Source organism: Aspergillus lucknowensis (assembly GCF_044049455.1).
Source record: "Aspergillus lucknowensis strain CBS 449.75 chromosome Unknown BJX67scaffold_15, whole genome shotgun sequence".
NCBI lineage: Eukaryota > Fungi > Ascomycota > Eurotiomycetes > Eurotiales > Aspergillaceae > Aspergillus > Aspergillus lucknowensis.
The window spans coordinates 237542-262853 of NW_027263559.1; the positions used below are offsets into that span (position 1 = coordinate 237542).

At 51.7% G+C, this 25312-nt stretch overlaps 10 protein-coding genes across 10 annotated transcripts; 4 read left to right on the plus strand and 6 right to left on the minus strand.

The window, feature by feature from the left end:
- The first annotated feature begins 39 nt into the window (after positions 1-39).
- pex4 (putative ubiquitin conjugating enzyme (UbcJ)) lies at positions 40-1015 on the plus strand. Its single transcript, XM_071028883.1, has 2 exons — positions 40-373; positions 473-1015. Exons 1-2 carry the CDS (start codon positions 217-219, stop codon positions 796-798), a joined length of 483 nt encoding a protein of 160 aa, XP_070887105.1. The 5' UTR covers positions 40-216; the 3' UTR covers positions 799-1015.
- Positions 1003-2626, minus strand: BJX67DRAFT_61528 (putative GPI anchored cell wall protein (Dan4)). The gene has a single exon (XM_071035241.1). It carries the CDS (start codon positions 2234-2236, stop codon positions 1385-1387), a length of 852 nt encoding a protein of 283 aa, XP_070887106.1. The 5' UTR covers positions 2237-2626; the 3' UTR covers positions 1003-1384.
- Positions 2627-3949: 1323 nt separating this feature from the next.
- On the minus strand, positions 3950-5107 carry BJX67DRAFT_61549 (YbhB/YbcL family Raf kinase inhibitor-like protein). Its single transcript, XM_071035242.1, has 2 exons — positions 4978-5107; positions 3950-4914 (listed from the first exon to the last, which is right to left on the minus strand). The coding sequence occupies exon 2, from the start codon at positions 4912-4914 to the stop codon at positions 4309-4311; it is 606 nt and encodes a 201-aa protein (XP_070887107.1). The 5' UTR covers positions 4978-5107; the 3' UTR covers positions 3950-4308.
- BJX67DRAFT_61503 (sterol desaturase family protein) lies at positions 5077-6167 on the minus strand. The gene has a single exon (XM_071035240.1). The coding sequence runs from the start codon at positions 5968-5970 to the stop codon at positions 5239-5241; it is 732 nt and encodes a 243-aa protein (XP_070887108.1). The 5' UTR covers positions 5971-6167; the 3' UTR covers positions 5077-5238.
- Positions 6168-8850: 2683 nt separating this feature from the next.
- Positions 8851-10488, plus strand: gel1 (1,3-beta-glucanosyltransferase gel1). Its single transcript, XM_071035244.1, has 2 exons — positions 8851-9566; positions 9630-10488. Exons 1-2 carry the CDS (start codon positions 8970-8972, stop codon positions 10395-10397), a joined length of 1365 nt encoding a protein of 454 aa, XP_070887109.1. The 5' UTR covers positions 8851-8969; the 3' UTR covers positions 10398-10488.
- Positions 10489-12094: 1606 nt separating this feature from the next.
- Positions 12095-12903, minus strand: BJX67DRAFT_61556 (uncharacterized protein). Its single transcript, XM_071035243.1, has one exon. The coding sequence runs from the start codon at positions 12721-12723 to the stop codon at positions 12181-12183; it is 543 nt and encodes a 180-aa protein (XP_070887110.1). The 5' UTR covers positions 12724-12903; the 3' UTR covers positions 12095-12180.
- Positions 12904-14672: 1769 nt separating this feature from the next.
- Positions 14673-17799, minus strand: BJX67DRAFT_351146 (putative actin polymerization protein Bzz1). The gene is made up of 6 exons (XM_071028884.1): positions 17519-17799; positions 17434-17460; positions 16803-17330; positions 16673-16753; positions 15452-16619; positions 14673-15395 (listed from the first exon to the last, which is right to left on the minus strand). The coding sequence occupies exons 1-6, from the start codon at positions 17561-17563 to the stop codon at positions 14992-14994; spliced, it is 2253 nt and encodes a 750-aa protein (XP_070887111.1). The 5' UTR covers positions 17564-17799; the 3' UTR covers positions 14673-14991.
- Positions 17800-18075: 276 nt separating this feature from the next.
- Positions 18076-20295, plus strand: dbp5 (ATP-dependent RNA helicase DBP5). Its single transcript, XM_071028885.1, has 6 exons — positions 18076-18373; positions 18469-18637; positions 18707-19204; positions 19258-19495; positions 19546-19746; positions 19804-20295. The coding sequence occupies exons 1-6, from the start codon at positions 18301-18303 to the stop codon at positions 20074-20076; spliced, it is 1452 nt and encodes a 483-aa protein (XP_070887112.1). The 5' UTR covers positions 18076-18300; the 3' UTR covers positions 20077-20295.
- Positions 20296-20324: 29 nt separating this feature from the next.
- BJX67DRAFT_62108 (uncharacterized protein) lies at positions 20325-21658 on the minus strand. Its single transcript, XM_071035247.1, has one exon. It carries the CDS (start codon positions 21267-21269, stop codon positions 20433-20435), a length of 837 nt encoding a protein of 278 aa, XP_070887113.1. The 5' UTR covers positions 21270-21658; the 3' UTR covers positions 20325-20432.
- Positions 21659-21835: 177 nt separating this feature from the next.
- BJX67DRAFT_380336 (GTP cyclohydrolase N terminal-domain-containing protein) lies at positions 21836-24798 on the plus strand (the record flags this gene model as incomplete). Its single annotated transcript, XM_071032771.1, has 4 exons — positions 21836-21931; positions 21986-22942; positions 23002-23283; positions 23818-24798. 4 exons carry the CDS (start codon positions 21836-21838, stop codon positions 24796-24798), a joined length of 2316 nt encoding a protein of 771 aa, XP_070887114.1.
- Between the last annotated feature and the right edge of the window lie 514 nt (positions 24799-25312).

The following is a 25312-nucleotide window of genomic DNA, read 5'->3' on the forward strand; positions in this document are numbered from 1 at the left end:
CCTCGGTGCACCGCTTCGGGCGCCAGTGCATTGGATCGCAGCGTCTCTTCTTTTCTTGCAGAACAACCACCTCAATAATCCCCCAGCCACTCGACTCCATACAAATCCTCGGCCCTTCACGATTTTCAAAGCATTGCGACACCAAAGCTTGTCTTCGGCTCTCTCTGTCCGTGATCGCACCCTCCCAGTCACTCATCCAGCCACCCATCACGCACCATGCCCCCACCATCAACAACCCAGCGCCTCCTCCGGGAGCTGAAAGACTACACCACCTCCCCGAACGAAGCTCTCCTCCACCTCGGCCCAATAGATGAAGATGACCTCTTCACCTGGGAAGCAGTTCTAAAAGGCGTAAAAGGCACACCATACGAAGGCAAGCGCCCCAAACACAACTCCTTCCCACCCCAAGCCTACCACTTCCAACACCCACACACAACCCCCCTCACTAACAGCAAAGAAAACCCACAAACAGACGGCCTCTGGTCCCTCTCAATCCAAATCCCAGCAAACTACCCGCTCTCCCCACCCACAATCCGCTTCACAACGCGCATATCCCACCCGAATATCTCCTTCACGACCGGCGAAATCTGCCTCACCCTGCTGACGACCGAGCACTGGAGCCCCGTGTACACGCTGAGCAGCACGTTAACGGCGATCCACCAGCTCCTGACAGACCCGCAGCCGGATTCGCCGCTGAATGTGGATGTTGCGGCGCTGCTGAGGGACGGCGATGTTCCCGCTTGGGAGAGTGTTGTGAGGTACTATACGAAGGAGGAGAGGTGGAGGGGGCGTGTTTGATGCTCATGGCTACTTACACGCTTGTCAATGGGAAGTCGGGTGGCTGGTATATAAATGATGCCGTGATGAATAGAGTCTTGATATCTTGTGCTAGGGAATTGTTGTTGATATTATGTTACGTATATATAGCTGCTCCCTTCGTGCTCACGACGTACATACCCGAACTTGAAGATCTACTTTGCTTACCGTTTTACGATCATCTACTCGGTGCAAAGAATGACTGATTGAGATCACGATAGATTAACTACCCCGGAATCGATTTGAGCCCAAGTATCCTTCTAATATGCACATGCTAGATATAAAGGCTAGGTATGGAAAATGACAGATAAAGCCGAATTAAAAACATCCTTATCAAAGAGAAGATGGGTTTCAGACGCCGGGTAGTCCATTAGTATGCAAAAGAGGGTATCGGGTGAGCTTTAATCAGACATGGCAAAAAAAAAAAAATTTTGATATAACAGCGCCGGCAATGCAAAGGAATGGAACGGCTGGAGATATGCAAATGAGCGAATCGGCCTGGTGGTAAGGAATGCCGTGAGGTCGGCGCAGAAAGAGAGCTAGAAGAAGTAGGCAATAGGTTTCGAGATCAAATGGCGGCGACTGCGATAGCAGCTCCTCCCAACACCGCAAATAGGCCTTGGGTGAGATCGGAGGCGCCGTTGGTCTGAAGTCCGGGCTCTGGTCTCGTTGACGTGGAGTCATCTTGGGAGGACTGAGTTGGATGGACGATAGCCGTAGCTGTGACAGTGACTATCCCACCGTCCGGGCGGGTCGATGTACTTGTGAAAGTGGATGTGTATCCGGTTGCCGTGGTGGAGGTGGTGGAAGAAGTGGGCTCTTCTGTAGAGGTTGGCTCTGTTGACGTTGAAGTGGGAGTTTGTGAGGTTGGCTCGGGTTTCGAAGATGTGCTAGTTTCGGTAGCAGGCGGCGGGCCAGAGCTGCCGGTGGTGCTGGTTGGGGGATCGGTGGTGTCAGAGGTTGGAGTAGTCTCTGGTGGGTTGGTAGTGGTAGTGGTGGGAGGATCCGTCGTGGTAGTTGTCGATGATGAAGTGTCGGTGTCTGTAGGGATATCGGTAGTGGTGGAAGAAGAAGTAGAAGGGTCGGAAGGTTCAGTCTCTGTATCAGTAGAGGTTGGAGTGTCGGTAAGTGTTCCAGTCGGCACAGGTGAGTTGCTCCCACCTTCCTGTCTCTTTCCAAGCCCGAGGCGATTGGGAGAGGCAATATCTCGATTCTGAATAGTGCCTACACGGGCAATGCGGAGCTTATCAACGAAGTTTTGAACGGATTCCTTGTCGATATGCTGGATAGCTTCATGATAGTCGATGCGAGAGACGGTGTCCCGTTCGAATCTCGGCTTGCCGGGTGCTGGGGCCGCAACTGCCGACGAAACAACCAAAGAAAAGCAGAGAAGCTGAACGAGCCGGTTCATTATTGCCATAATGCTCGGAAACACCGACTTTATTGTGGAGGGAAGTAGATGCAGGCTGCTCCTCAGTTGGTGATGGCAACCAGGTCCGGAAAGGTGAGGGGAACTAGGAAAGAGGTGCCGAAAAGTCTGCAAGATTTCAGGTTTGATAATAGTCAAAAGCGAACAGCCTGAGGCTTTGTTTGCTTGTGTTGGATCTGCTTCAGAAACTCCACCCCCCAAGGCAACGAGGACAGCGACGGCCAATAACAGTTCGTTGCTCGAGCAGGCGAAGAGAGCTCAGTCAAGCGAGGTGACGACGGCAAAGTCAAAAACCTGGACGAGAGATATCAATGGGCGATCAGAAGCGAACGTTCAGCTATTAAAAATAGTTCGTCCAGCGCATCGTCCAACTTGGAGGAGTCAGCCAAAAAAAAAGGCCGGAAACAGTCGCTGGGCCCTCAGTTGACGCACGGTGGTTGGCGATCCAGCGACCCAGCAAGTCTCGACCAACAGTGGAGGGTGGGCGGTGCTCTTCCAACCAAGCTTCGTGTCAGCAATTGGGGTGGGTTACGTGGTTATGTGATTTGCAGCCAGAAGTCCATCTTACGAATGCTGCTCTCGAATTGTTCATGATTGTTCAGATTCGTGCGAGGAAGCCATCCTTCGAGAACTTTGCTGGTTGAGGCTCTTGCGCAAGATCGCCAAGGTCGAGAATACGAAGCACAAAACCATCCATCATCGGTTTTCCCAAGTCCCCGCTTTTCAAAAATAGCTTCCCTTCCGAGTTTGCTGCTCCCAGGGACATGACGGAGTGAGATGATCAATTCCATGGACAGACCACACCAAGAGTGGTTACGAACTGTCAGGAACTGCTTCGATCAAACTCTTTAAGGACAACAAGCGCATACGGCCTTGTGCCGTCGTCGCCCTCAAACCCAAATACATAGCTTTCTCGGCACTCACGTAGCGGAGTTGGACCGGAAAGGGAGAGACCAGAATCTTGGAATGGTGACCCCGAACTTGGATACCTTGATCCAACTTGTCAGTTGGATCAACTTGTCGCATCCGGATGTGTCACGTCAGAGAGGGCTCAAAAAAGGTCCAGCTCCACTTGTGGAACCAACTTCTCTTCTCGGCATTTGAGTCCTGGCAGAAATTGAGCAATTTAATTGGCTGTGATCCAGAGGCATTCGCCAGAACAGGTGGCTCGCTGGAGAACTTGGTTGGAACTTGGGAAGGAACTTCAGTCTTCCAACGTTGGAATTGGATTGCCGAGGTTTTCCCGGAGGAGGTCTCGTTGAGACTTGCTCAAGGGACGAAAGATACTCATAGTTACACTCGGATGACACTCTCTTCATATTTTTCACTATTTATGATCATTTAAAGCAAAACTTTCGCAAAGAGTACCGTGTGGACTACTTTGGAGATTTCTTCGCTGCTTTCGATCTAGAAGCAAATCCTCAGAACATGTCATCACTCGGCCATTGCTCCGGAGCACCTTTCTTGGGGGAAGGCAGTCTTTGCTGAAGGCCTATCCTGAAGGGCTGGGAACACTACCATTCATAGAATGTGGCAGGAAGCCTGGAACTCTCCCGCAGTCGCTACACCCGGTACCCGGAAGAGATTGAGATCAATAGGGAATGTTTCTTGGTCTCTGCCTCGGAAATAATAACAAAGATGTTGAAAGTTTCCGATCCATGAAATGTCTTTTAAGATCCGTAAAGCCTCAGCGATAGTCTCACGGTCCTCAGGATCTTAGAATCTTTGCAGCTTAACATCCTCAATAATGATGGCTTAGCGGACACTTCAACATACCAGATGTTCTTGAATGGATTCATCTGACGCATTTAAGATTTTTGAGGGTATCCTGATACACGAAAGTTTGAAAGGCTCCCAGAATATTAAAGGCCGTAGACCATAGGAAACCATTCTTTGTCATTGATACTTCACCGATAATCGCCTGAGGCATCAAATCTGTCGGACTAAAAATAACACCTGAACAGAAGAAACGAGAAACACTGAATGATGCCATTTCAAGTGATTCGAGCCATCAGAAGCCCAGCTTAACCTGAGGTTCAGGATCTTTCAATTCAGCGTGAGATCTAAGATCTCTCGTATACTCCCACCCATTGACCCCAGCCTGCAACCTTGCCTTGAATTGCCTTTCGAACCTCATCGAGTGTCACCAAGTCATTCATTGGCCCAGTCTCGAGAGAGTTGTTCAAGGCGATCAGCTCAAAGAAGTAGCGATGTGGTCCGTGGCCAGCAAATGGGCTCGGCGGGACGTAGACCGAGTCATGTCTATTCTTTCCATACTTGAAGCCGCCTTGGAGCATGTAGGGCTCATGGGTGTTGTTTTTGACACGGAAATCGGGGTGCTGAATTCCAGTTTTTTCGCGTGAAATCCGGTAGTAAATCCCATGGATGATGGACTCTGCAGTCGGGGCGTCAGGATCCTCGCTGATAAGAAGATATTCGTCAATATTGTCCGAAGGTGAGGGCCATGATAACGCTGGAATCAAGCCGGCGCCTTCCGAAGTGTGGTCCTTGTCGAGGTAGCTCCCCGAGGGGCCCAGCTCTGGGCACTCGATCGGAATCGAAGGGAATCGATGGTCAGCGAAGGCCGGATGACTAGTAATGAGCTTCTTGTGCCCGGAGACAGCGCCGGCGATGAGCAGTAGACAATAGATAGTGTGGTAATACCGCATCTAGTCTCGTCAAAAGGGAACTTCAAGATGGTTTAGATAAATGTCGAGAGTCCGCAAACTTACTGTGACAGGTTATTTCCTGGGGAAATACTTATAAGCGTTGAGCTGCGCAATATTCGATCTTAAGACACGGTTGATTTTGATGAGACTGACTAACCAAGTGAGACTCCAGTGCCATTCTTTCTTATTTGCCCACAGGAATCGACAGGGAAGGCGCAACCAGCATCTCCCGTTCAGCAAAATGTGTGTTTGTGGAAGGAGCATTCCTTGACACAATCTCGAGTGAATTGCGAAGCCCATAGTTAGCTCCAAGGCTACCTAGCATTAATCCTTCCTCTTTCGCAGTTTATCTGTTCCATGGATCCAATCGCACAGCCCGATAGACCCGTAATTCAGATTGAACTTCTCATGATGTAAATCATGCATGCGCGCCGTCTCCCGGAAAAAATCGTATCCACTATGTACAGTGGCCGTGTTGAACAGCTCATACGCCAAGAAGATCCAAAACGTCAGCACGTGGCTGCTGAGCAGCTGCGGCGGCAGCGATATCGGCAGCGCATTTGCAAAGATCTGCTCGAGAGGGTGCGCGTATTGCGCTGCAAGCGCTACAGGTGCGGTGAACTTGTGATGGAGTTTGTGGATGCGGGCGTAGAAGTACGGTCTATGGAGGAGGCGATGGCTGTAATAGAAAAGTAGCTCTCGTAGAAGTAGACAGAGGATGAAGTCGCGGATGACTTCAGGGATAGTTGGGAGGGTGGAGTCGATTCGGTAGGAGGACTGGCCTTGTTTGAGGAGGATAAGGGAGAGATGAAGCGCCGAGCTGATAAGCTGGTTCTTGACGACGATTTTAAAACATTCCCATATGTCTTTCTGGGTTGGCTGCTTGGGAGCTGGCTGAATTTTGTGCTGCTGAGAGAAGGTGGGGAAGAGGTAGTCAAGCGAGATGTAGCAGGCGCTAGGGATCCAGAAAGATATAATCTGGACGACGAGGGTGCCCAGAAACTCTATCTGGAGGGGAGAGCAGGACGACACGATGGCTGACCAGATCAGCTCCATGCTGGTATTGAAGGGAACTTTACCTTTGGAGATTTTGAAACTTTGGTGGACAGTCTTTCCAGTTTTATATAAACTGGAGGGGATGGAGTTGTGCCTCGGTTAGTCTTGCCCACAAGCAGGTGAACTGAATTTTAGCAACTTACAATGTTTACTATATACACAAGGTTTCCCGGGCGATCTGGTATACTTTCTAGTATAGCTTCTAGGATGGTAGGTAGAAGGTGCGAATATATCGATGGCACAATATGTTCTCGATCCCTCCAGGTCCAATGCGCCCATGAGTAGATACATTTTCGAACACCTACCTTCGGTAATTTTTAGTCAAAGTCTCTGTCGATTAACTACGATGTGTGATGAAAACAATTATAGAGCACATTAGTTGAGGCTTCCGGACGTCAGCATGTTTAGGGTACCGTCCCGTCCGGGGGATCGCCTCAGCGGGGTGTTGCTTGGAATCTTGGGGTTATGCTCACTCCTCAAGACTCATGATGCCAAACCCATTGATCGCTGTTCTAGCCGGGCGTGTTTGCCCTGGAATAATATTCCGCACGACGTTATTACACCCGGAGAGAACGTAGGCCCCAAAGTGCGCAAGCTCTGCCTCGTCCGCTGAGATTTGGCGCAAGTCAATACTAGAGACCTCAGTTTTCATATGCCTCAACCTTGGGCCTTGTCTTGACAGAAGAAGATTCTCCAAGTAAGTTTTGGATGGGATTGCTGGCCTGCGTGGCCGTGCTGTGGTTCATTGACAAGTTGGATGTGGATTCTCATGGCTGCAATCGAAGAGAACCCTGCGGTTCAGCCGAGCAATATTCTGGTTCACTGCCGTTGCATCGATTCAGAAATATGTCCGATCAATCTCTATTCCTAATTTGGAAAATGCGGTGGATTGCCCTGTCCTGGGATGCTAGTTGGAAGTGAAGATTGCAGGAACCTAGAGGCCACTCCAGAGGCGAGCTTGACGACTCCAATCTGGTCTCTAGCAGGTACAGCATGTTCTTTCACCCTTACATGTGGCATCTCAATTAAGTAAATCTAGCTAAGGCTCTGGGACCTGCTCGGGCAGGTCATCTTTGGATCGCTAACGATCCTGAGAGACATGCGTCACAATGCGACTCCTACATGCCGTCAGAGTACAGTGTCTTTTCCCCTTTCGGGGATCGAAGGGCTCAACAGACTCACAAGATGAAACGAATTAGAGGTTTTTGAAATTGTGCTTGGAAGGCCGTGTGGCAACCGACCTTGGGAGATCCAGAACGATCTGGTACCAAGGAAAAGTAGTTGAAGTGTTCCACCTTGTGGGACGACCCAACCCTCGGAACGGTGCATAGAGTATTGAAGCATAGCGAGCACGCGGCATGTATTTTTGGATGGTGAGATGCTTTCTTCAAGTCGCGCCTCACACCTGTCACAAGAATCGCACAGTGGAATTCGATTCTCATTCGTAGCTGTCATCCAGAAGAATCGATTCAATATGAAACACGCCCCATAGAATCTTATGTACCAAGATCAATACTGGAGTACAACTGGGGTCGAGTGTCCGTGCTTGAAACTGGTGCGTGAATTGCAGGCGCTGGCTTGGTCGTTTGCGATTAAGACAGCCACGCCTTTTGACGTCAGTTTCCTATTTTTGGTGAGACATCACCTGGGCAGGTTTCGACTCAAGAAGGATCGAACACTCTGTACAGGCGCATCGATGTTTGACGGTGCATGTATGCGCTGGCAGCAGCAGGTCTTCGTCATAATGATTGAACTTGGAAGGCCGAATTTCAGGTGCAATTTGCCACTGTGGTGGAAGCTCAGTCTTGGAAAACATCTCATGTGTGGATGAGGAGGTCGTTGTGGAGCGCGTGATTGAGAAACAGAAGTTCTCAGAATCCAGTTCCTAGCTTTGAAGATCATCAATGACCTCGACTGGTCGAGATACTCCGTGGTGAAACACCCTGAATGGAAGGGTCGCAAAGGGACCTCGAAAGGGCATCGTGTCAAAATGTCAAATGTCCGACATTTTTAATTCTTGTCATTCTTTTCCAAGGCCCTCGACCTCGATTTCAGGGACTGGAAATGGGAGACCTCAGTGGAGGGATCCAAGACCCGCCAAGACCCACAACGACCTTGGAACTGGCACATCATTCATTCCATTGCCCTTGTTCCTCCCATATTTTGGGTCCCTATTCGCTCAATGTGCCCCCCTTTGAAGCACTGCCATCGGGTGTTCATGACAATTGGCTTTTGCGGAAAGCCTGGAGGGAGAGTGTGGCCACTCATCGGGCGATCCAGCCGCCAAAACCACGCCTCCCCTGGCGATCCGCCTATCTCTACCAGCATCAGAAGGTGATCAACGGCAAAGCATCTTGAAACTGTCAGAGGATGACGAATGCTCTGGCAGAAGAGGGGATTGGCAGTGGGTTGTCATTGTATGGAAATTACAGAGGACCATTTGATCTTGACTGCCCAGTGTCCACTGCCTGAGAGGCACTTGACATTGTCTCGGCTGCTGGGAACAACGCGCCCTGGTGTCTTTCCGAGGAAGCGGAGGAGTCCTGCCATATTACTGGACGGAAGCGGTTGAAGGGATCGCTGGAAAGCAGCTTGATGAAGGTCAAGATGAAGAGTTCTCGAATCAACGTCGAACAGTGGGCTCTGGTTGCGTGATCGAAATGTGCTGGTAAAAAACAAGGGAGGCCAGTGCTGCCATCTCCGCCAAGACTCAGACACTGAGACGCACCCCCTCTGCAGGCGCCTTTCATTCTCCTTCATCCTCTCCTGCCTCTCTCTTTCTTTCCTTCCCCATCCCTTCCATCGTTTGAACTCCCTTCTTTCCTGTTTCTTTCTTCTACTTCAGGTCATCGCCTCGTCACTCATTCGGACTTGCTTATTTTGAATTCTCACACTCGCTCTCTCGCGCCTTCGCGACACCTATTTACCCCCAATTTAATCACTACTTCGCCCGTAACGATCACCGACTCAATCGTTTGAAATCCGGCCGCAATATCACCATGAAGGGCTCCATCATCGCCACAGCCCTCACTGTGAGTGCTTCGACTGTTCTCGCTGCGCCCTCGCTGTCTGCTCGTGACGACATTACCCCGATCACCGTGAAGGGCAATGCATTCTTCAAGGGAAATGAGCGTTTCTACATGCGTGGTGTGGACTACCAGCCCGGCGGTTCCTCGAAGCTGGCCGACCCAATTGCCGACGTGGAGGGCTGCAAACGGGACATCGAGAAGTTTAAGGATCTTGGCTTGAACACCATCCGTGTGTACTCAGTCGACAACTCGAAGGATCACGATGAGTGTATGAACGCCCTCGCTGATGCTGGCATCTACCTCGTGCTCGACGTCAACACTCCCGACTACTCGATCAACCGTGAAAACCCGGGCCCATCTTACAATGACGTGTATCTCCAGTACATCTTTGCGACTGTTGACAAGTTTGCCAAATACAAGAACACTCTCGCCTTCTTCTCCGGCAATGAAGTCATCAACGACGGACCATCCTCTGTGACTGCTCCGTATGTAAAGGCCGTGACTCGTGATCTTCGCAACTACATTCGTGCCCGCAACTACCGTGAGGTCCCAGTTGGATACTCTGCTGTGAGTTCCGCCTTGCATGAGATATACTACTTTTGAATATTGAACTAACAAAGCGGATATCAGGCCGATGTCGACACTAACCGTCGGGAGATGGCTGAGTATATGAACTGCGGAACTGACGAGGAACGCAGCGACTTCTTTGCCTTCAATGACTACTCCTGGTGCAGCCCTTCGTCGTTCAAGACGTCCGGCTGGGATCAGAAGGTCAAGAACTTCACTGGCTACGGTCTTCCCCTCTTCCTCTCTGAGTACGGTTGCAACACCAACAAACGTGACTTCGGGGAGGTCGCCTCTCTCTACTCGACTCAGATGTCCGCCGTCTACTCCGGAGGTCTGGTTTATGAGTATTCCCAGGAGCCTAGCGACTACGGATTGGTTGAGATCAAGAACGGCAAATTATCCGACCTCCCTGACTTTGCTGCGCTGAAGTCAGCCTTGGCTAAGGCCAATGACCCCGGTGACGGTGGGTATAACAAGACTGGTGGTCCCAACCCTTGCCCTGCCAGGAACGCTCCCAACTGGGATGTTGATGCCGCCGACAAGCTGCCTGCCATGCCCGAGCCGGCCAAGAAGTACTTCGAGAACGGTGCTGGTGACGGGCCTGGTTTCGATGGCGATGGCAGCCAGAATGCTGGTAGCCAATCAACGAGCCAAACGACGAACGGTGAGGGCAACACAGTCTCAGGTGACTTGTCTTCCGAAGCCAACGCAGAGGGCTCCGACGGCGCCGCCACTGGCCTCCAGATCCCTAGCCTGACAATGGCACCTGCTTTTGTTGGTTTAGTGACGATTATGTCTACCTTGGTCGGAGCTGGTGTTGTCCTTATCTAATTGACGGAAATCAGATTGTTTAGCTGGTTGTCACTTTTTTTTTTTTCTTTCGGAGTTCTCTAGCTGGCTGGTTGGGAATTGTATTGCTTTTCTCCTGACCGCTCCAACGCTACTCTTTTCTCCACGATTGTATAGTTGGATGGGTGCATTCGCTGGTCTGTACTCAGGGCTTGAGTATAGGCTCATAATGCACGATCGAATGTTCTAATACACAAGGTTTTGATCTTCATTTTCGCCGCTGTATTGAACCTGGAGATTTTTAGTATTACGGCGCTACCCCAGATAGCAACCAATGTATGGATGGAGCTCGATCTGCACCTGGCCAAGGTATCATTCCCGCCAGTCGTCCGCCGAGTATGGAGGTGTCGGGTGGCTAACCGGACACGGAGTCTTCGATCAAATCGGGATATCGCTGCGATGCGAGTAGTCCGGCTGGACTTCCCTGTTGTGGGATTGCATGGCACCATGCAAATAAGCAGAGCAGTTGGACCGAGCGTGCATTTCGCATTTGCAAGCATTATCTCCATCCTGATTGATCGCCAGCAAGGCTGCTGCACGGATCACCGCTTAGTTGGATAATCTCACATCAACGATTTTTTACAAGGCTGTTATTGGCCAAGTGGCTGTTCAGGGCTCTGAAGGTGAAAGGAGCCATTTACCCGAGGAATACTCTGAAGGTATACAGCTGCGCAATTTACCGCTCCTTCTGCGAGATACTCGGCTCCCTTCACGGAAGCCTCGGCGACCCTTGGAAAGGCGGGCCCGCGAGAAACTGAGGTGAGAGACTCCAAACCCTTCCGAAATTCCAGGTGTGGCTCGTTTCGCTGCAGCCAAGTAGCTTGCTGTGGATCTGGAGGAGAAGGCCTTCGTGCCAAGCGAGACTAACTTGTATTTCACTCTCACTGCGAGAGTGGCAGTTGCAGGATTGACCAAGTCCAACAGGAGGAGCTGAGAACCAGAGTCCTCTTTCAAGGACTTGAGAATGGGGGACGAAAAGGGGAAAAAAAAGAGAGGAAACTGTGCAGATGACAGCTGTCAATTCTGCGTCCCTCTTGAAAGTGTGGGCAGAAACAAAATGAGCTTCTGGTTTCATGCGTGATCTTGTGGACCGACCAGCGCCACAGCAGCAGATTGGCTCTGGCGATAAGCTTCAAGCAAAACCTCAGACAGCACTTGCGGCAGCAGAGGCTCAGCCACCTCCATTCATTTCCTTCATTTCGGCTCTCTCGCATGACCAGCTGATTGGTCTTTGCGTGCGTTCTCCAACAGCTTCAGAGCGTGTCTCCAGCCGCATAGTGACCCGAGCGTTTGCCCTTTTTCCCTTCTTGCAACTTTGCTTTTTATTTTGGCTGTGGGAAATAAAGTTCTGCGAGGAAAAGGAAAATCTGGGGTTCATGACCTGCATTCTCGATACAACTTGATGGGAACTGATTGATACGATGGACGCAACTTTTTCAGTCTCCAAGAGAAGTGGGAAGGCAACGGATGGGACAGGGGGATCCTCAACCCGGGAACGATGCTCATCCGCATTGTATGAGGGAATTGTTGGACCATTCGGCCTGGCTGCAACTAAGACAATTGGGGAATCTGCTGGATGAGTCTTTGCCCCCATCAATTCTTTGCTTGCTGGACTTTTGTCGAGAGCGACTCCTTTGGTCGGAAAATGCCGCACACAATCTGATGCTGAGAGCCATTTCCCATCCCGCTGCTGCTCCTCCCAGGCGGATTCCCACACGCTTCCACCAGCAGCGTCCACGCACACGGATTCGATTAAGTAAAACGATCAAGACGGAGAGAAAACCACGCAGGACTGACCCATCGTCCCGCTCAGGGAGAAACAAAATGAGGAAGCACCCATATCCACGAGTGGCTGTGCGATTTTGACCGCGGCGACGCAGCAGGACGATCTGGAGCGATGATGAGCTGCCATCCTGCCAACTGCACCGCTGTTAGCACCACTGTTACTACTGCACCCAGCTCGACTCCTCCTCTTCCTTTCCTTTCCATTTCCATCATTGCTTTGTTTGACTCCATTTCCATTTCCCTCCCCGTCCTCTCGCCTTCGTCCCCGTCCCCGATCCACAACCCACACGTATAAATCGCATCGCGCCCTCCCCCCGTCACCATGGCTCCTTTCCTCTCCTTCACCACAGCGCCTCCAAGGGATGCTCATAGACGGTGAAAAGTGGGCTTGTGAAGCTTGCGTTCGCGGCCATCGTGTTTCTACCTGCAAACACCATGGTTCGTCTCTCCCCCATCTCGCTTCTGCCCCCCCAGCCTCAATTGTTGTACTGACAATTTTCCTAGATCGACCACTAATTCGCATCAACCGGAAGGGTCGTCCCTTCTCGACTTGCTCAATATGCAATTGCACTCCCTGCAACTCGCCGGATGAGCACAACAGGCTTAAACGCGAAGCGGAGCTGAAATCCCAGTCGCAAAATGTTAGAGCATCACCACCCACTACCAAACAGTCACCAAACCTAGATATTCAATTCTGCAAAAAACCTCAATAATCTTCTTCTATGCAAGCCAAAAACCACATCATCATCTCACACAAATTTTCAAATTTGAGATGTTCATACTAATTGGCTTTTCTTCGTCCCTCGTCTGCACTACAGAGAGCATCTGGCAGACAAGCTCGTCCAAATCCCTCCGCGTTTCTCCCCATCGCGCCGCGCCCGACATCATCTTCCGCCCCGTCGTCCGCGACCCAGTCCTCCTCGCGCCAGGGATATAGCCGTGGCTCTCAATCCTCCAACGCTACTGCTCCTCGAGTTGGAACCGCAGCAGTAGCAGCGGGAGGCCGAGGCCCACCGCAGCGAGCGCCGCACCGCCGCGCCAGCAACCCCACCGCGAGATCGTCTTCTACGCGCGCACCGCAGCACGGGCATCAGCAGCCACACTACGCTTCGTATCCCAACCCGAGCCAATACGGCAGCCTCTCCCCTCTAAGCTTGCCGCTCGGGTCATTATCCCCACCGCTGAGCTCTTTCTCTGATATCCCTACATCCATGGCGATGATTAGCCCTTTTGGCCATCCTTACGGGGACCCGTCAATGCTCGACGGGAGCGGTGGGGCAGCTGCGTTTCCTTCTCTCGAGGATTTCGACCTGGACGGCCTCCAGGACGACATAGTGACCGAGGACTGGAGATGGTATACAGAAGAAAACGATCTCCGATAACGATTGCTTGTGGTGATACTCATTCTTATTTTGTCAGATTGTGTTCTCTTCCTAGTTGCCGGGTGGTAGCATTTGAATTGGCTATATGATGACGGAAACGATTGCAACGATGATGACGATCTGACGAGGGCTATGAGATTCTGAATAGGGCGAAAACAGGACCTTTCCTAGCTCTACCTTGAACTAGAACTCAAAGAAAAGAGAAAGAAAAAGAAAGAAGGAAAGAATGGATGAGAAAAGAGCTGGGATACAACAATCATTATGTGTTTATCTAAGATAGCGCTGCAGCCCTAACGGATAGCTACTCTTAACATAGTAGCTTGGTTAACTACCTAACCTGATAAGTTATATCAATCGCTTGAGGATATCAGGATCTCATATTTCCTCTCTTCGTCTCCTCGACGCCCCGGACAGCAGCATGCCCCGGCTAGGCTCTCTCTATCAGCCACCCAATCGAGCATCGGTGAGGGATGGAGCCGCGAGAAACGAAATCCCTTTCCACTCTTCAGCTCATCCATGGATACCTGCCGACCTGCCTAGGTACCGAGTCGGTACCGAGTAGGTAGAACCTCTCTTCGACACCCAACCAATCACTAGGATGCTCATTCCCTCCCCCGTCCCTTTGCCTTGCCAAACCAAGCCATCCTCCTCCCAAACCTCAAAAAAACAACCAAGAGCCGGGCTCCGCTCGGTACCTAGCCGCTTGAGCTTTCCTAAAAAAAAAAAAAAAATGAAAAAACCGCTCGCTCATCGATCTGCGACGATCATCCAAGCCCGATTTCCCCCCCAAGTATTCCAAGCATAATTTTCCCATAACCCCCCTTTTTGAATCTTCCCTTCCTCTGCTCTCCTCTGCACCGGCCAGTCGTCTTGCGGAAGCCCGCCGGTGATCGCGGAGGAATCTCCGCGCTTGCCCGGGCGTATTGTGCGGGGTCCGCGTGCGTGTCGATGGTCGGAGTCGAAAAGGAGTGGAGTGGAGGGAGGGGCTTCGTGATGAGACTTGTGTGCGAGATACTGAATCTCTTGTCTTGGGCCTGGAGTTCCCTTCCCTTGTGGTGCTGGGGTAACTTATGAGATATGGGGAACAAAGGTTAATAAACTTGGTTTTTATTTGCTTTTTGGGCCAAGTTACGGACTTGTAGATATTGCTAGCTGTGGGTATGTAAGACGCCTTGATGAAAGGAGAAGCTGTACAGCGAGCTTAGGGCTTCATCCATGAAATCTCTAGATAGCTTCAAAGGATACAGTAAGGAAAACACCGCTAATCTCCAAACTCCATGATGCAAGTCAGATCAGAAACATACGGCGACATATCGACGTGGACGATAGAGAGAGAAGACAAGGAAGGGCAGGTTGCAAAGTCTCGTGCTGATATACAGTCCGACTGATCGTCAGTTCTATAGCTATGCCTATACCTCTTGAATATAATTTGCTGGGACGCTTTTCGTGACGCCTCCGCGTTCGACGTCCGCCCACCCGTCGCCGCTGTCGCGGGTGACGAGCACGAATTTGTCTCCTTCAACCATGCTCCACTCCATGTCGCTCCGGGCGTCGTAGTCGTAAAGTGCTTCTACGTACTGCAGTTTCTTTGCTCCGCGACGCGGTGCGACGGCGGGTCCCACCCGTTTCCCACCCGCCGCGGCTGTGCTGCCTGCTAACGACACAGAGGAGCTCGAATACGTCGACCCAGGCCGACCAGCGGCCCCAGGACTAGCGGAGGTAGGTGGCGGAGTGGGTAAAACATCGACATAGGAGGCGGGGACTAGACCTTCACCCAAGGACTCGGACCGAACGCGCATCCAACCAGACCCATCTAGATAATCAATCAGGTGTTTGAAAAGTGATTTCTAAAGGAGATAGCGTGCTTACCGTCTGGTTCAACAATAATGACGTCCTCGCCCTCTTCGACACTGACCTCATCTGCACCCGTGGACTGATAAGGGTAGAGCATCTTCCCGCGGGGTTCGCGGCCGTTGGCTTTTTGCGGCGACGCAGGCGTTTCAGGTGGTGGGCTACTGATGTATTGGGCTGGCGGAGGGGCAAGAATCCTATTGCGTTTTGCTGCGGGCTTGGTCGTCGTAGCCGGGGTGGCAGCAGCCGGGGCGGGGGAAGGCGCGTTGGCAGCGGGAAGTTCCGCAACGGATTCCTGGGTGCCGACGTTGGATAAGGAGCGGTTGGCGCTAACCGCGTACCCGGAACTCAACGAATTCATTGTATCCCGTCGCGCAAGCGATGGTGCTGTGGAGGAGGCGCTGGTTGGCCCAAGATCAACTGCCGGCGCGGCGCCGGCCTGCTCTTGCCGCTCAACTTTAAGCTTCTTCTTCTCTTCCTTTGTCTGCTCACCGGGACACTCTGCCGGCACCTTCATTTGACACTTGCTGTGGCAAGTGTATCCGCAATCCCGGCAGTCGAATCCCTTGGCAGATAGCCCCCAAATGCGTTCTCCGCATAGGTCGCAGTTGGTCGGGATCTTGAAGGTTTGCGACTTGAAGTTGTGATTTTTTGCTCCAAGCGAGAGGTCGCCGACCACTGATATGATAGTGGATGTTTCAACTTCGGCCGTTAGCCGTTTGCGTTCGATCTCGTGTAAAGCCTCCTGCATATAAAATATCGACCTCACAATGTCAACTTCGTTCCGATTGTCACGCCCTTGCTGAATACTCTGCCGTATGCGCTTGGCCCCTTCCACGTCGCGCCGTTTCTGGTCGGACTCTACCCTCAGCTCACGAACTTGCGTCTTACTCTTGCTTAGTAGGTTGCGCAAAAACACCTTGGCTGCCTCGTCGGTAACAAGGGTATCATCATCATGCCATACTGGGCTGGGTTCGAAACCTAAAGGAGCAGGCTCCTGGAGCTGTGTCACGTTGTGCTGCAGGAACATGAGCGAGTCGAGGTGTGGCTGGTTTCGGGGGATCTCGTTGATGAGGTTTGCCATATGGTCTGAACTTTTTGATAGGGATGATTTATCGAGCTGCGCGGCAAGAGACCAGAGCGCGTTGAGTCTTGATACTCTAGTTTCATTCAGGTCTTGCAGTCCCTGTTGCAGTCCGTTAGCTAGCTCCTGAGAAAATGATGGTTTTGGTTACCCACATCGAGCAGCTCCGGTACGTATTCATGGTAGAACTTCTCCTTCAGCTTATTGGTGACGCTGATGCTGATAAGGTAGGTATTCTAATTGCTGTCAACAGCCAGCACTAAATCGGAAGGCCATCAAAATCACCTTGACGTTGTTCATCTCCAGTATTTGCTGTTGATATACCGTCTGCGCCTTGTTCCTGCTGTGGTCAAAAGCGCTCTCCATTTTCTTCCGCCTGGACTCAACTTCCTGACAAGCACCGTCATATTTACCTTTCACTTTCTTGAGATCGCTGAAGTTGGCCTCCCGTTCTTTCTCGAGCTTCGCATGGAAGTCGACGTGACATTTCCTTAGCTCTTCATACTGTGTCGCAGCTTGTTTCATGGGCTCTGCAACCTGAACGAGTAGGTCTGTTGCGAACCTATCCCGCTCCGCGGCGTGCGATTCGATAGCTGACAGTTGAGTCGTCCATGTCGTAAGGGAAGCACTCTCGAGGGACCCCGGAGTCATGGTAGGGTTATCTCCAACGCTTAATGGGCTGATCTTCTTTGCCTTGCGGTCGTGATATTTCTTGCAGAGAGCCGTAAGCTTCGAAGCATATTCCTTCTCGATGACGCTCCGCTCCCGGTAGAACTGTTGTATTTCCTCCAGCCATCCAATTCCATTGGAAACCTAGATATCAGTATTTTAGTACTGGTGCTCGTGTACGGCAATGCTTTCGCTGTGTTTTGCCCTCGGCATCGAGAATGTAGAGAGGTGACATTGTGAACCATACCCAATTGTTGACTGGCTTGAAGGCATCCTGCTCCGATTGAAACGTTAGATAATGCAGGCCGTGAACCCAAAAGACAAACACTCGCCTTCAACTCCGCCCCAAACTGAGGAGCAACCTCGGGGGCTGTCATTGTCCTTGTGACAGTTAATAGGAATTTTGGCGCATGCGAGTGGTGGATCTCAGGCGGCAGTGGAGAGAAGGGGGAAGATCTCTCCCGGACGAGAGGAAGACGAAGTTAAGAGAGAGCGCCGTCAGACGATAGTGTCGATGGTCCTGTGCAGAGGATTTCCGCGCCGTCTCTCCGACCCTGACCGCGCCTGACAGTCGTCACTGGCAGTGCCTGAGTCTTGCTTCGATCTCTCGCCGGGCAATGCGGGAGAGCGGGGAAGCCGCGCTGAGGAGAGAGCCTTTCTCTGGCTGAATTTCCGTGACAATACAAAACAGGCCTATCAGGCCACGTCTGCCACCTTGACTGCGGCAGATGGCTGGTTTGCCCGCACGTTGTGACCAGGGTTTATTACCTGTTACGTCATTTAAGTACATCTCCGCCTTTTATACCGCCTCCCTCCTACAGCGTAGTGCACACAGCTCGGTTATTGGTGTTCTTGGCGGCCTTTTGGATGCTTCTCTGCGCCTTTTGTTGTTTTTCATACACAAACCGCAAGGCCACTTTGAGCTGTTTGTGGGATCAGATAAGATCCTGATCGCCTCCCGAAAAACTGTCCTTCTTAGAGTGTGTTGGACTTGCTTTGTTTCGTGTTGATCCACCGTCGATCGGCCCTGCCCACCCCGCCAATTCACCGCGCTTCCCCAGTCACCAACACTTCTTCAACTTCGCGACTCTTCCCCTCCGTCACAGCTTCGACAATGGCGTCTGGCGCACCCTCTGGTGGCTCCCTTGCTGATCGCGTCTCGAAACCGGATGAATCAAACCCTCAAGGTACGCTCGCTACCCCAGGACAGTTCGACCGCCCGTTCCTGGCTTGCCAGACTTTTATCGCGCCGGACACGCGCTAACGTTCCGGCGGACAGCAGAAGACGCTGGAAAGGCCACCGAACAAGGTCAGACCGATGGTGCTGCTAGTCAGTTGGGCGGCTCAGACCTCCATGAGTCAGAATACACGGTTGAGGTCAAGCTCAGTGATCTCCAAGCTGACCCTAATAACCCCCTATTCTCCGTGAAGAACTTCGAGGATCTTGGATTGTAAGTCGCTTGTGTCATCGTATGATTATTACTTACTTTTCAATGGACTGACGTGTCTGCGCTATGAAGAGACCCCCGCATCCTGCAGGGATTGTCCGCTATGAACTTTCGCAAGCCTTCCAAGATCCAAGAAAGAGCACTCCCTCTGCTGATGGGTAACCCTGCTAAAAACCTAGTCGGTCAATCCCAGTCAGGAACTGGTAAAACTGCTGCTTTCGTCTTAAATATCCTCAGCCGCTTGGACCTCTCCTCCGAACAGCTACAGAAGACGCCACAAGCCTTGATCCTGGCACCCACACGAGAGTTGGCCCGGCAGATTGTTGGTGTCATTCAAGTCATGGGGCAGTTCCTTGATGGGCTGGTCATTGGGACCGCTGTGCCGGCGGATTCCACTGCTCGCCCAACCAAGCTGGAGTGCTCTGTTGTGGTCGGTACCCCTGGGACTGTAATGGATATGATCAAGAAGCGTATCATGGTCGCTGTCAAGCTTAAAGTCCTAGTGCTAGATGAGGCCGATAATATGCTCGACCAGCAGGGTCTGGGCGATCAGTGCATCCGAGTGAAAGCGTCAGTTTTGTCTACGTATGACATGTTGGACATCTCAATAACTCTTCTCACAGGCTTTTACCAAGGGACATCCAGGTCGTTCTCTTCTCCGCAACTTTCCCTACTCACGTCCACCAGTACGCTTCGAAATTCGCACCTTCGGCCAATGAACTTACCCTACAGCATGAGGAACTGACCGTCGAGGGCATCAAACAACTTTATCTGGATTGCGCCGACGAGGAGGACAAGTACAGGACACTTGTTCAGCTATATGGTCTGCTTACTGTCGGTTCGTCTATTATTTTTGTCAAGGTGCGCTATCATATCTATTCTTCGGGGCATTCGATGACTTACCGTCTCAGACCCGTGCATCGGCCGTCGAAATCGAGAAGCGAATGGTTGCTGAGGGCCATACCGTTGCGTCCTTGACTGGTGGTATTGAAGGCTCCCAGCGTGATGCAATCATCGACCAATTCCGTGCTGGCCAGGCTAAGGTCCTGATTACTACCAACGTTCTTGCACGTGGTATCGACGTTTCTACGGTTTCCATGGTCATTAACTACGTGAGTGAACGCTCTTCATGTTAATATCGGGAAGCACTTTGCTGAGCTGTGTTGCAGGATATCCCAGAGCTTCACCAGCCAGCTGGCCGCGAACGCCAGGCAGACTTCCAAACCTATCTCCACCGTATTGGTCGTACCGGACGTTTCGGCCGCGTCGGTGTCTCCATTTCATTTGTCTCAAACCGTGACGAGTGGAATATGCTCGCCCAAATTCAGAAATACTTCAACACCGATATCCAGCGGATCGATACGAAGGATTGGGACGAAGTGGAAGATATCATCAAGAAGACGATTAAGAACCCTCGTTCCCAGGCCAACTTCGGGCGATGAACGAGAGTAAGAGGGCTAGGGATAAGCTAGTAAACGCCATTCTCTATCTTGTCTCATTAGACTTCCAACGCTCGCTGAGCCTTGAATATAGGGGGCGGTTATGGGAATGCCTCGGCCAGACGGCCTTTACGCGGAGGCTTTAATGGATGGTTTTGTGGTGTATGTATGAGGAATTACGACACTCTACTTGACGTTCTTAAAAGTAAAGCAAAATTTAGAGATACCATTGCGCACATAGCAAACATTTTCCTTCTTCTTCGCGGGCTGGGGGTCACATGCCATCCATCATCTTGATCCTAAGGGATTCTTGAACAGAGCAAAAAGGAGTGGAAGCAAAAACGTCGATTTCGATACCCTTAACTCGGTTTGGGTATCGTGAGGGTATTCTTGCCCATACCCTCGCCCCAAATTGGCTGCCGATAGATTTCCCGGTAAATCCGGAAACCTCCGTTTTCTTTTATCCACTTGTCAACTCCTCCCATCGGCCAAATAGGGTTCCACAATGAAGTAACGTTATTTTCGATAAAGACAGCTTCAGCCAGGTTCTTATTGTATTTTCGCAGACGGCCTTTTATGGTGTCTAGGAGCATGTACTCCATGCACTTCACTGATTCCGTGGAGGGCCAGAAGAATAGCGTATCCCTGCCGGGCATGCGGTGGTCAATGTTAACAAGGCCCTCGAGACGACCTATCGAGAGCACCCCAACGGGCCAGCCTCTTTCCTCACATTCGACTCTCACCAGTGAGAGGAGCGGACTCGGTTTTCTGAAATCGCTGGTCTCCAGCAGGAATACCCCGAATTTGGGAGGTTGCGAGATGAGCATTCGTCTCCAGCTCGCTTCGGGGCGTAGGAAGGCGGCCTCTCTGGAGGGGTCGAGGGTTGGAAGGTTGAGGTCTTCGTAGTTCCAATTTCGACGGTGCAGGCTAGAGTTGAGTCTTTTCCGAAAGTACTCCGGCCATATTATCGTTTCAATAAGGGGGTTTCTCTGACAGGTAACTTTTCCGGTGACCTTCTCTTTCGAGGGCTTGAGGAACAGTGCAATTTGGAGGTCATCAGATTTCTGTATGAGATCCCGCCACCGACGGCAGACTTGCTGAGCGGACGTGAGGAGTGTAAGCATGTCAAGATGAAGGAGGATGGCCTCCAGAATCTTCGGGTTGCAAAAGATGTTGTGGAGCCGCGTTTCAGTCATGATTTCGGTGTCGATGTCAGTGAGAACTGAATAGTGAGAACGAGGATAGAAGGAGGGGGTGCCCCCGTCGGCAATAAAACTTCATCTGCCCCATCAAGGTTGCAAGTCTGGGTTTCTTTGGAGCTAGGATCCGGACTTCGTCTCCGGAAAGTCTTTCTCCAGAGACGATGTGGCTCACCAATTCAAACATTTCGAGGCGGTAGAGGCTAGGAAGGCTGCAGATGCTTACCAGGGCCTCCTTGGGGCTGGCACCAAGTTTATTATCAACCATGGGTGACCTGCACATGTTTATGACAGGCTGACAGGAGCATCTGAAAAAGAAAAGTAGGAAAAATGGCGGAAAAAGGCACCATGTTTCGAAGTACATATCTAGGGAAGTGATGTCATGGCTGGGTGGGGAGAATGTGTTGCATCGTGGGGCTGCTGATAAGGCGGTCTTGGGCACACGCAGGAGACGCTTCCCCAACCCCCTTACCCCCTTTCTTTCGCCTCCCCAATCCTTCTTTGTCTTCAAGTTACTGCGAACACTCCAACTTCGTTCCCCGTCGCTCGCCTTAATCTTCAACATGGTGGAAGAAGATGCCAATACTACTGCAAAGAGCGCGGAGACGAGCATCATCCAGTCCCCCAGCTCAAGTTCAAGATACAGTAAGCACATCGTTGTAAGCAGTCCCTGTCCCACGCGCGCGATTATGGGCCATCGCTAATGTTTTTAGTTGACCACGTACCCTGGCCAAAGCGGTATCGATCCTGTTCCTCTCGAATGGGGTGCACCAGACGCAAGATCTCGCGGTCCGGTAATCGTCTCCCGCAGCGGGGCGTCCCTCAAGCGTCGTAACGCGATGGGCGCCCATGGAGGTAGTTATAGCATTTACAATGCGCTGGCTATCGCAGCGGGCGATCTAGATCCAGCCTTTCGCCCGGACTTCAACAACACACAACCCACATTCGACTTCGCGTGGCAACCTGCTTGGGCCGATAAAACCAAGATCGTGTCCATGGATCCCTACGGCCATGATATCGTCAAATATTTTCGAGATGAGATCAATGCCGGCTGGGATATCCGGCCCACGATGGCTATAACTCGTGCCAATATGAAACTCGCGGAGATTGGGGAAGCGGTCCGCGATGGACAACTTGAAGTTGATGGATCGATTGTTGTAGACTCTCAGGGCGAGGTTCGTGTTACTAAGGTGGCAGTTGAGCCAGTATGGTATCTGCCAGGAGTTGCGGAAAGGTTCGGAGTGGATGAGCCAACTTTACGGCGGACGCTGTTTGAGCACACAGGTGGTAGCTACCCCGAATTGATAACGAGACCAGACCTAAAGGTCTTTCTTCCTCCAATTGGTGGCTTGACTGTCTATATCTTCGGACCGCCAGAACGAGTATCCGATGAGAACGTTAAGCTCGCTTTACGGATTCATGACGAGTGCAACGGTAGTGATGTGTTCCAGTCAGATATCTGCACATGCCGGCCATATTTGGCATTCGGAATTCGCGAGGCAATTCGGGAAGCCCAGAATGGGGGTAGTGGTGTCGTTATTTACTTCCGTAAGGAGGGCCGGGCGCTCGGAGAAGTGACGAAATACTTGGTGTATAACGCCCGCAAACGTGGCGGGGATACTGCCGATAAATACTTCACCAGGACTGAGAATATTGCAGGAGTTCGAGATGTGAGTGCTCACTGGTGCTTTCTTCCCCGTACGGACCGAAGCTGACGACGTTGATATAGATGCGCTTCCAAGCTCTTATGCCTGACATTCTGCATTGGTTAGGTATTAAGAAGATCGACCGAATGCTGTCAATGTCAAATATGAAGCATGATGCCATTGTTGATTCAGGAATCAAGATCCTCGAGCGCGTCCCTATCCCTGAGGATATGATCCCTAGCGACTCAAGAGTTGAGATTGATGCGAAGATCAATGCTGGGTACTTCACAACTGGCAAGCAGTATACACTTGAGGAGCTCGCCCAGGTGCGCGGACGTGGCTGGGAGAAGTGGGAAGATGTTACGGTATGTCGCTGCCCTCTACTCGATGATTGTTGGCTAATCCATTTTACAGCATTAACGAAGTGAAGTTAAATTGCATGTAGAACTAAGGTTTACTTTCATGATGATGGCTCTCGGCATATCTGGTTCCTTGCATGATTCTAGTATAGTTTGCATTTCTTTGTAGAAATGTTAAGTTAAATGCCAGAAAGCTCGTCCGAGAGACCTCAAAAATCTATAGGCAACCAAGACAACATTCGACTCGGCCATTCTCCGGAGGTTCGGGTGGGCTGCCCGTGGAAAACGAGACGATAAGCAGCGGTTTGACCCCAACCCTCGGCCTCCATACCCGAACCGGATAATTATCCTTCATGAGGGAGTCCCCCACTTCAAGGATAAAGTAATCGGTTGGAGAGGTATATATCCCAGAGACGGCGGCATCCCTGAAGCCGACTAACCCAACCCCCTTTGTCAAACAGGATCATTGGTAGCGCCCCCGCCCGATACTGACTTCGAGTTCGTGTGAACCACAGCAAACCGTGGACGATGGGTTCGCAGTCCCCAACGGCCAGCCCGCAGCCCCGCGTCCCCAAAGCGGGGGTATGGTGTCCAGCCGTGACATTCTTCGACCACGCAACGGACACAATCGACCTGGAATCACAGAAGAAATACTATGCCTACCTATCCAAAACAGGCCTCGCGGGACTGGTCATCCTCGGAACAAACTCCGAAGCCTTCCTCCTCACGCGGGAAGAGCGCGCACAACTGATCGCAGCAGCCCGCGAGGCTGTTGGCCCGGACTTCCCCTTGATGGCAGGAGTGGGTGCGCACTCTACAAAGCAGGTCCTAGAACTAGCAGCGGATGCAGCAGCCGCAGGCGCAAACTACCTTCTTGTCCTCCCACCGGCGTACTTCGGCAAGGCAACCACTACGAATGTCGTGAAACGCTTCTTCTCCGACGTTGCCCGCAAGAGCACCCTCCCCGTTGTGGTATATAACTTCCCCGGTGTCTGCAATGGCGTTGATCTCGACTCCGAGACCATCACAGCGATCGTACGGGGATCAGCGTCATCCAGCCCCAGCGGCGTTTCGAACGTGGTTGGTGTCAAGCTGACATGTGCATCTGTGGGGAAGATTACACGGTTGGCAGCGACATTCCCGGCGTCTGAATTCGCGGTTTACGGTGGACAGTCTGATTTCCTGGTTGCAGGGTTGAGCGTGGGCTCGTCAGGTTGCATTGCGGCATTTGCCAACGTGTTTCCTCGCACGGCTTCGAAGATCTATGAGCTTTATACTGCTGGGAAGGTGACGGAGGCACTTGATCTGCAGAGAAGGGCTGCGCTGGCGGAGAGTCCGTGTAAGAGTGGCATTGCTTCGACGAAGTATGCAACGGCGCTTTATACTGCTCCACTTGCGGGGATTGAGGGGGCGGAGGAGAAGCTGAAGCCGAGGACGCCTTACGAGGAGCCTGCTGAGGGCGCGAAGAAGCTGGTTCAGGAGCTGATGGGGGGTTTGGCGGAGGTTGAGGTGACTTTTTAGGTGGACAATGTCCACAAAACTATTTCCTTGAGGGTTTATGAAAGTTATGAAACGAGTAGTCATCTATGCGGCCAGAATCCGGGGTCTTCAGATTCTGCCAGGCGGAGAGCAACATAACACAACTTTACCATACATCTAGTCGGTGGCTCGCGAATTGCTACCAAATTGGCGTACAATTGCTGTACTTGAAATACCGCACATCACCGCCACGGTCCACTCCAGAGCCAGGCTGCCGGAAGCGCAGTTTCCCGCGATCATACGACGCCCACCGCCAATTGTCCATTGGCCAGGAAACAATGTCAACCATTTCATCAATGGACGCTGTCGATGCTGCAAGGTGCAAGCGCTCGACAAATGCTTCCTCGGAGCTGGAAGAGAGAACCAATTGTCGATGACCTGGGCCTCCTTGACAAGGGGCAATTCGGTATTATCCGTATATTGATCTCGACTCTCTGCGCATCGCGAACTTGGGAAGCCAACCAGGCACAGCCCGGCCCTGTCACTTGGTTCGTCC

Coding starts and splice junctions, on each gene's coding strand:
- pex4 (XM_071028883.1), top strand. CDS start 217: ATGCCCCCACCATCAACAACCCAGCGCCTCCTCCGGGAGCTGAAAGAC. Junction 374..472: donor AAAAGGCACACCATACGAAG/GCAAGCGCCCCA, acceptor ACCCACAAACAG/ACGGCCTCTGGTCCCTCTCA.
- BJX67DRAFT_61528 (XM_071035241.1), bottom strand. CDS start 2,236: ATGGCAATAATGAACCGGCTCGTTCAGCTTCTCTGCTTTTCTTTGGTT.
- BJX67DRAFT_61549 (XM_071035242.1), bottom strand. CDS start 4,914: ATGCGGTATTACCACACTATCTATTGTCTACTGCTCATCGCCGGCGCT.
- BJX67DRAFT_61503 (XM_071035240.1), bottom strand. CDS start 5,970: ATGGAGCTGATCTGGTCAGCCATCGTGTCGTCCTGCTCTCCCCTCCAG.
- gel1 (XM_071035244.1), top strand. CDS start 8,970: ATGAAGGGCTCCATCATCGCCACAGCCCTCACTGTGAGTGCTTCGACT. Junction 9,567..9,629: donor TCCCAGTTGGATACTCTGCT/GTGAGTTCCGCC, acceptor AGCGGATATCAG/GCCGATGTCGACACTAACCG.
- BJX67DRAFT_61556 (XM_071035243.1), bottom strand. CDS start 12,723: ATGCGAATTAGTGGTCGATCTAGGAAAATTGTCAGTACAACAATTGAG.
- BJX67DRAFT_351146 (XM_071028884.1), bottom strand. CDS start 17,563: ATGACAGCCCCCGAGGTTGCTCCTCAGTTTGGGGCGGAGTTGAAG. Junction 17,461..17,518: donor AGTTTGGGGCGGAGTTGAAG/GCGAGTGTTTGT, acceptor CAATCGGAGCAG/GATGCCTTCAAGCCAGTCAA. Junction 16,754..16,802: donor TGGAGATGAACAACGTCAAG/GTGATTTTGATG, acceptor GACAGCAATTAG/AATACCTACCTTATCAGCAT.
- dbp5 (XM_071028885.1), top strand. CDS start 18,301: ATGGCGTCTGGCGCACCCTCTGGTGGCTCCCTTGCTGATCGCGTCTCG. Junction 18,374..18,468: donor GGATGAATCAAACCCTCAAG/GTACGCTCGCTA, acceptor GGCGGACAGCAG/AAGACGCTGGAAAGGCCACC. Junction 19,747..19,803: donor TTTCCATGGTCATTAACTAC/GTGAGTGAACGC, acceptor GCTGTGTTGCAG/GATATCCCAGAGCTTCACCA.
- BJX67DRAFT_62108 (XM_071035247.1), bottom strand. CDS start 21,269: ATGACTGAAACGCGGCTCCACAACATCTTTTGCAACCCGAAGATTCTG.